Below are 8,891 nucleotides of genomic sequence, written 5' to 3' on the forward strand. Positions count from 1 at the left end.
GTCTCACAGTCACAGTCAGACAGTCTCACAGTCACAGTCAGACAGTCTCACAGTCAGACAGTCACAGTCCGACAGTCTCACAGTCACAGTCAGACAGTCTCACAGTCACGCGCAGACAGTCTCACAGTCACAGTCAGACAGTCCCACAGTCCCACAGTCACAGTCAGACAGTCCCACAGTCCCACAGTCACAGTCAGACACAGTCACAATTAGACACCGTCACAGTCAGACACAGTCACAGTCAGACACAGTCACAGTCAGACACAGTCACAGACACAGACAGTCTCACAGTCACAGTCAGACAGTCCCACAGTCCCACAGTCACAGTCAGACAGTCCCACAGTCACAGTCAGACACAGTCACAGTCAGACACAGTCACAGTCACAGACACAGACAGTCACACAGTCACAGTCAGACACAGTCACAGTCAGACACAGTCACAGTCAGACAGTCACAGTCACAGTCAGACAGTCAGTCCGTCAATTAATATATGCAAATATTCAGGTTTTTATAGATGTTCCATGGGCTGACATATAGAACCTCATATCATTTTAAACTGTTGAGACTCACCATCGCAGTATATAGCAACTTTTGCATAGTTTACAGCCTGCTGTGGATTACTGCCTCCAAGCGCTTTCCCCACATGAACAGTTGCAGACACACTGTACCCTACAGACACCTGCAGGAACAAGAGCAGCAACAGTTACCTGGGCACTGTTCTCTTCCCTCTAATTTAGTCAGAAAGAAACTGCTCTGCCAGTGTATCAGCTTGAGTGACATGTATTTTAGACCAGCTCAGGGATCAGATGGTAGACATTCGTAGGTTACCAATGGTCCATGGACCAAACTTTGGGAATTACCATTTAAAGACATTATTTAAAACGCATCAATTTTGACAAATCTCTTGGTCATTTGTCCTAATATCTCCTTAACAAATGTTGATGGATATTGCTCCCATGAGGTGTCTTGGGTAATATGCTTTATAAGAACATTATAATTGTTGAAGAGTGAAGTGAGGTACTCAGAAGTTCTTTCACTACAGTGTCTCAATGGCAGGTTGAAAATGTCCTCCACGTGCCATGAATGATCCAGATGGGTGCCAGGCACATGCTGTCAAAGCCATCAGTGTTATTTCTGTGCTACCACTTTATCCAGGCATGAAGGACAAAGGAGGGAGGTTATAAGAAATGCTTTCACAGAGTAGGGTATTAGAACATGGAGCATAAAGAGCTATTGACAGAGAGAGAGAAAGAGACCATAACCTGACTAAAATGGAATTGAATAAGTATTAGAAAAGGAAGAACATAAAACAGTGGGACAGAAGAGTGAAGAAATGGAATTAGTGAAGATTGCTGGAGGTGAAGAGTTAGCATCGTTGCTAACAAAATGGGCTGAATTGCCTCCTTCTTTGATTGCCTTTTGGTGACTCTTCAAACATATAGTTGTTAACTTAATAAATTAATTAAGGACCAAATGCAGAATGGACTCCCTTCCTGGAAGTGCAGGTAAAAAAGGAAACTGTTTACCCTTAATTTGGCGCCTTTTCCAAATTGTAAAGAGTAATTATCTTCCATTGTTGCATTAAAATTGCGACACTTCAGTTAAAAACGCTCTAGGCATGTAAATAGTATACATTGACATAATTTCATTCTCACCCTGTATGCTATTGTGATTGTCTGAAAAATAATGGACTGGGCTCCAAGTTGAACTTCATTAATTAACCCTGCAAACAAGAACAAACAAAAAATTCAAATTTATTAAAGCAAACTGGCACTTCCAGAGAGAAAGAAAAAATGTGGAATAAGCATTTCAACAGAACACAAGCCATTTCTTGTGTTTTTGCTTCGTTTTGCGAGTGATTGCCAACATCGAGTTACCCTCCAATCATTGTCTCAATGTCTGCCCTCACTCCACCGCTCTCTCCAGGACCTGGATCTGAGAGGATGGGGAGATGTCAGGGTTCCAGGGGTCTGCCAATGTTGAACCACCTGCTAAATAAAGTGGATTATTTTGGGTTGTAATTCCATTAAGCGATGTCCAGTATGTGCAACAGGGCAGGAGCATGGACTGAGAAACAGAATATTCACTTTGGCAACACTGAAGAGACCATTCAGCCCATCATATCTGCGCCAGCTTCTTATAAGAGCTGTACAATTTAAATTCATCGAGGGCCAAAATTGATACATGACTATGATACAGGCTTTGAAACAGTTGAGTTAAATGTTGAAAACAATAGTGCAATGCCAAAACAGACAGGGTCTCTCCTGAAATACCTGTAGCATCAATGGTTCCTTGGGGGGTGATTTGCAAACTGTTTCTCTGTTGCCACCCTAGCTTTGCAGTGGAGAGCTCAGCGAGTTCCCATCTTGTACTTGCATTTTATGGAAATTAAAATTTTTTATTGTGGTCAACAACAAAATGGAATGGAAAATTTAATTCCGCAACAATACAGTTAATCATAACATATGCAAAATGTCAAATCCTCTCCATGTAACAGAGGTGTGGAACTGAACAAGACTTTCGGTGTCAAATATTCACTGCATTGATACGCACACCCTTTGCCCAGTGTTTCCAGGGGTCCTTCTTTTATGCCTTTGCTTTCTCAAATAAGCTTTTCAAAACAGGTCAACTTTACACCAATGAGCCATGAGACTCCAGTGTTTCCGACATTACCAGCTGACTACATGTCAAGGGTACTTCCCTGGCTATAAAATGTTTTGGGACATCCACAACACACTGTATAAATGTAAGCGTGTCTTTGTGGGTGTGGCATGCTCTCACACACAACTGTCCAGAAGGAAACCCTTCCTTTATCCTGAGACACAGGGCCAGAGTCTGGGGCATTCTGCAGGTCTTTCAAACTAGTGGGTGCCACTATTACCAAGAGTGGTTTGGCAGCAACATTACTACTGGAGCTGGTGGAGTTCTACAGGGCAGAGCTGCCAGACTGAATCTGCTCCAAGTAGTGAGGGAACCAACAAGAGGGAAAGATATACTTGCCTCATCCTCACCATATGCATCTGCCCATGACAGCCTCAGTTAAGAGTGACCACCACACAGCCCTTGTGGAAACAACATCCTGTCTTCACATTGAGGATACCCCGCAGCATTTTACGCTGGCACTATCACTGTACTGAGTGGAATTCATTGGGAGGCTATGGCCTAGTGGAATTGTCACTGGATTGTTAACCCAGGTAACGTCCTGGGCACAAAAACCGAAGTTGCTGGAAAAGCTCAGCAGGTCTGGCAGCATCCGTGAAGAAAATAATCAGACTTAACGTTTCGGGTCCAGTGACCCTTCCTCAGAACTCCTGGGGATCCTGGTTTGAACCCTATCACGGCAGAGCGTGGAATTTGAATTCAATAAATATCTGGAATTAAGAATCTAGAGATGACCATGAATTCCATTGTCAATTGTCACTAATGTCCTTTAGGGAAGGAAGCTGCCATCCTCATCTGGTCTGGCCTACATGTGGCTCCAGACCCACAGCAATGTGGTTGACTCTTAACTGCCCTCTGGCCAATTAAGGCAATAAATGCTGACCTAGTCAGCGATACCTTCATCCTGTGAATGAATACTGATTTCAAACAGATCTGGTAGCTCAAGACTGGGCATCCATGAGGGGCTGTGGGACAGCAGCAACAGAATTGTACTCAAACACAATCTCGTGGCCCGGCATATCCCCGACTCTACCATTACCAACAAGCCAAAGAATTGGCCCTGGTTCAGTGAAGAGTACAGGATGGCATGCCTTGATTACCACCAGGCATACCTAAAGTGAGGCGAGAACCTGGTGAAGCTACACACTATAGGACTACTTGCAAGCCAAACAGCATAAACAGTAAGTGGTACACAGAGCCAACCGATACCACACTAATAGATCAGATCTAAGCTCTGCAAACCTGCCATTTCCAGTTGTGAAGGCCAACTAGGCAAATCACTGGTGATTGTTTGATATGACTTAGTGTCTTGCTAGGCCATTTCAGAGAGCAGTTAAGAGCCAATACATTGCTGTAGTCTGGAGTCGCATATAGGGCAGACCAGGCAAGGGTGGCAGGTTTCCTTCCCTCAAGGGCACTAGTGAACCAGATGGGTTTTTATGACAATCAACACATGCTCGCCATTAGACTAGCTTTTAATTCTAGATTCTTATCAAGTTCAACTTTCACAATCATCGGAGGTAAGATATGTCCCCAGAGCATTAGTCTGGAGTTCTAGATTTCTAATCCAGTGACACTTCCATCGGGCCACCATAAATCCTTTATGGGGTCTGTCCTAAATGTGCTTGCAGACCCACAGAACTGTTACTGATTGACGTTGTCAAGGGCAATAAGGGATGGGCAATAAATGTTGGCACAGCCAGCAATGCCCACCTCTGACAAATGCATATAAGTAAAAGCATAAGTAAAACAAGTAGTCATTTTGGGATCGTTACTAGCACTTCTTTTCAGATTTAGGGACTGAACATAATTTCCACTAATAGTTGCGGAGGGTTTGAACTCTGGTTTTCTGAACATTAATCCCAAGCTCTGAACTATAAATCCTGTGGCTCTATTACAGTGGAAGGTGTGATTTTCTTTTAGTAATGAGGTAATTTATTTACCTACGAGGAATGTTCCAATATGAAAAGACCACCATTCAACACATATCATGGCCATGCTGGGAATTGCCAGCTGTAGAAAGGGACCCCACTCCTGCAGGCAGTCAGTGGACCATCCTGTAGAGATATCAATGAAGTTACTAACACAGCACAGAAAGCACCTGAGAAGCTCATCAAGAGAAAGGAATATAGGGCACATCAAAGATAAAGCACATTAGTATCATCCAACTCAACTCAGCTTTCTAACTGACCCTGGAGTTTTTTCCTGTTGGGTCGTTTGGTCATGAAATGTGTCAGTGTCAGGGATGATTATGCAATGTGTAAGAAGCAGCCCTCATGGGGAGTGCTTTATGGAAATTGTAGCAGTGCAGCTCTGTTGGGACACATTTGCCTGTGACCTCCTCTGTGATCTGTAACCTGTTGTCACTCCCTGTCCAGGCTCAAACAGGGAACATGGCCCATGGTGATGGAAGTTGGCAGCACCATAGGAATGTAACATGGCATGAAACAGGAAAGGAAGGGTAGAACAGAGAGAGAAAATAGGAAACAGATCAAGAAATAAGGAGCTTCAAATAAGTGAGAGTTTTACAAGGAAAGAGAATCCGATATGCTATCCAATGTATCTCCTCATAGGTTTCATTGGGAAGGGGAATTGGAGAAAGTGTGTATCTGGTGGACAACTGGATATTGTCCATTTCATGCCATTGCCCAAAATGTAATATACCCCCAAAACCTACCTTCCCAAGTCTTTTCATGCAATTTTTTCCATCGAATGTAAACAAACAGGAAAATAACTTGGCAGTACTGAGAAATCACATTAGCAGCTGCTGAGCCCCTGGAAAACATCAAGTTTGCAAATATAAAGGCAGTTTCAAATAACGCCTACATCATCATTCTATGACACTTTCATTGAACATATTTTCTTTGAAATGAAAGGTTTATACTACTTACGGCACTCCTAGCATCAGTACAAATAGCAGGACGTAATTGATGACAGCATTTAAGATGTTAGTTAAGAAACCAATGATAATCTGAGGCAGGATAATCCCCTGGGAACAAAACAATAATGTCATTCTTGGAACTGCCCACCAAAACATCAGCAGGAAGTGTGGCATGGTGCCAAGATAGACAGAAGACACAGTACAACTGCTTACCCAATGCCAATGTTTATGGTACCTATCCGTCCTCCAAAATCAAGCAGATAACTTCAGCTGCATTTAGATCAGACCCATTGCTGGAACATCACAGATAGATCAGTATCTATGCATCTATAAGATCTATGGCATTTATAGGGTGCATTGCAGATTCACACCCGCTTCTATTTGAAAGAACAGAAACAGCAATGCCTCTACCATGAAAAGAAACACTAGGACAACAATACTATGGGAACAGCATCCTGTGCCGCATCCTCCTGTCCTGAAGAGTTGATCCTTCATTGTCCTGGGTCAATACCTTGGAGTTTCCTACCTAAAACCAACAAGGGAGTACCAGCAGCTGACAAGCTGCAAAAGGAGGCTTACCACCATCTCAGGGTGGGCAATGAGTGTCCCTTTTTTTTTAGCATTGCTCACATCCTGAGAACAAACTGAAACAAGATCAGACATCGTCCAATGGGGGAATTGAGAATCAAAGTGCTAATGCTAAGGTATTTCTTCCTAGAATCAACTGGAAACTGATACACTGACTTAAAAAAACCAAAAGTACAGTGTGGTAATTTTACATTCACAGTCTCAGTGATAATCTGACAAAGCAAATCAAGATGAAAACCAGCTGATTTTAACACTTTTATTTCTGTGGCATGAAAATTGAACGGTTTCTAGATTGACGTTCGACTCCACCAGGTTACTGTTCATGCAACAGAGTTGGAAATATTCCCATTTGATCCCTTTGGCCTGAGAAATTACGTTCATTATCTAGCTACAAGTCTGAGGGGCCTAGCTTGGACAGCTTTAAGGTAAAACCAGATAAGTGAATTGAACTGAAAAGTATTAAAGGATATGTTGATCACGTTAAATGATGAAGGATGAGAGAAGATCCTTGTTGGACACAAACACCAAATATTGGGCAATAACTCTTGGAGATGGCAAGAACTGCAGATGCTGGAGTCAGAGACAACACAGCATGGAGCTGGAGGAACACAGCTGGCCGGGCAGTATCAGAGGAGCAGGAAAGCTGACGTTTCGGGTAGGGACCCTTCTTCAGAAAATACATCTTTTTAGGTTTAGACATCTTTTATCCAATTTGCTTCTAAAATGGTTTGAATCAACCACAGAATGGCCATTGGTTATCAGGACATCAAAACCAATTTTCCCAAACTATATCTTCCAGGAGGCTGGAAGAACACAGCAGGCCAAGCAGCATCTGGAGGACAGGCACAGTCAACATTTCGGATATTACCCTCCTTTAGGACTGGAAGCAGGTAGGACTGGGCAGTGTGGGGCTGGGGGAATATAAGGCTGGAGGCAGTTGGAGGGGAGGTCACTGGAAGTGATGAGGTCATGGCCAGTGTGGGAGACGGTGGCTTGATGGGCCGTGGTGGGGTCGTGATCAATGGGGAGGTAGGACGTGGTGTCGGAGAGTTGGCGTTGGGCCTCTGCGACAAAGAGGTCCATCCTCCAGACTACCACCGCCCCTGCCTTTCTCAACGGGTTTGATAGTGAAACATGGGATTGGTGTGGAGAGAGTGGAGCATTGCACGTTCGGAGGGGGAGAGGATGCAGTGGGTGAGCAGGGGTGGAGAAATCAAGGTGGTCGATGTCGTGTTGGCAATGAAGAGACCCAGGGCGGGTAAGAGGTCAGCAAGGGGTGTCCAAAAGGAAGGAGGATGGTGGGACGCGGGAGAAGGGGTCCCCAGAGGGTGGTTGGGATTCTTTATTGGAGAAGTAGGCAGGGAGACGGAGACGGTGACGGTGGAAGATGAGGTCCACGTCGTGGTGGGCAGAGAACTCATTGAGGTGGGAGAGGAGGGGCACAGGCGTAAGCCCTTTACTGAGGACAGACCATTTGACCTCAGAGAGCTCGAGGTCAGGAGGGGTGGTGAATATGCAGCAAGGTTCAGGGGTGGGGTTTTGGGGGGGTGGGTCTCGAGAAGGCCGACGGAGGGGAGGTGGAGGGGTGATAGCATTCGACAGTGATGACTGGATGCAGTGTGGTGGGGGGGTAGTAGTTGTGGGAGGGAAAGGAGAGTGGGAGAGTGGGGTGTGGGATGGAGGATTGGATGGAGGGAAAGATGAGGTAGAGAGGAGGGAGGAGAGGTGGAGGGGTAGGGTGTATTGTGGGGCTGGACGGATGAGGAGGGAGAGGTGTGCTGGCTAGGTCCAGGTCGGTAGTAGGAACCAGGAGTGACCCTGGGGATAGGAGTCCGTGTGTTGATTGGAAAGCGGGCAGAGTGGAGGAGGAAGTTACAGGGAAGTCGAGGCTGGTCCCAGTCATTTCAGCGGTGGAATCCGGGGCAGCGTTTGTGGAGTGGTCTGGAGCAGAGACAGAGGTCGAAGGTAGATTACTGTGGGTTCCGGATGATGGTTGCGGAGGCGCGGGTGCTGGACTGGAACCGGAAGCGGAGTCAGACCAGAGAGGTTCAGCGCAGGATGAGGTCTGCACTTGCATAATGGCAGCAGCATGGGTTGGGGGATTGGCCTGGAGCTGGCTGGAAACAGGACACGGATTGTGAGCGCTGAGTGGCTAGAGGAGAGTCTTGCAAACTTATGATTTTTACTGGGCGATATGAAGTAGAAAAGTCGTTTGTTGAGTGTGTGGATTCTGCGTTGAATAAAGAAGGGTAGAGGTCCTCTGCAAGTTCGGGAAATGGAGGGCTTGAGCTGGGGGAGGGATGAGGAGAGCGAGTGGAGGTGCCGGTGCATTGCACAGAGGGTTGAGCGGGGCCTCTGGAGAGAGAATTGTTTCTAGAGGCATTGAAGGTGTTATGAGTATGGAGCTTTGAGGGTGGGTCCAAATTTTGAGGGTTTAACAATGTACCTGTAGGCCCTTCAGGGATGAGATGGTGGTGACGATAGGAGCTACGTGGCTGTAGCAGCAGGTTTGTTTGATGGTGTCGTCGAAGAGATGAAGGGCTGGAGAGGTCACAGCAGTTTGATAGTGAGAAAGGGACTCGCTGAGTTCATGTCTGAGGGAGGCAGAGAACTTCTTCAAAGTGGGCATCCTTCGAAGAGACTTTGCAGTGGTATAAACTTGGTTAGAGACAAAAAAAAACTGCAGATGCTGGAATCCAAGATGGACAAACAGGAGGCTGGAAGAACACAGCAAGCCAGGCAGCATCTGAAGGAAAGGAGC

General features: G+C 45.7%; 1 protein-coding gene across 4 annotated transcripts in view; it reads right to left on the reverse strand.

Annotated features, from left to right (window-relative positions):
• The window catches only part of LOC109924302 (multidrug and toxin extrusion protein 1-like), a 46,725-nt gene that overhangs the window by 18,400 nt on the left and 19,434 nt on the right, over nucleotides 1-8,891 (reverse strand). For 3 of the 4 annotated variants that reach the window (XM_048612579.1, XM_048612578.1, XM_048612581.1), the window contains 5 exons: nucleotides 5,553-5,650; nucleotides 5,339-5,436; nucleotides 4,605-4,718; nucleotides 1,656-1,723; nucleotides 571-679 (listed from right to left, as the gene is read on the reverse strand). In XM_048612579.1, the coding sequence (XP_048468536.1) occupies nucleotides 571-679; nucleotides 1,656-1,723; nucleotides 4,605-4,718; nucleotides 5,339-5,436; nucleotides 5,553-5,650 (487 nt within the window). The remainder of the gene's footprint in view (nucleotides 1-570; nucleotides 680-1,655; nucleotides 1,724-4,604; nucleotides 4,719-5,338; nucleotides 5,437-5,552; nucleotides 5,651-8,891) is intronic. The other variant, XM_048612580.1, reaches the window with a different exon arrangement.

Source organism: Rhincodon typus, chromosome 26, assembly GCF_021869965.1.
Source record: "Rhincodon typus isolate 14 chromosome 26, sRhiTyp1.1, whole genome shotgun sequence".
In the NCBI taxonomy this organism is placed as follows: domain Eukaryota; kingdom Metazoa; phylum Chordata; class Chondrichthyes; order Orectolobiformes; family Rhincodontidae; genus Rhincodon; species Rhincodon typus.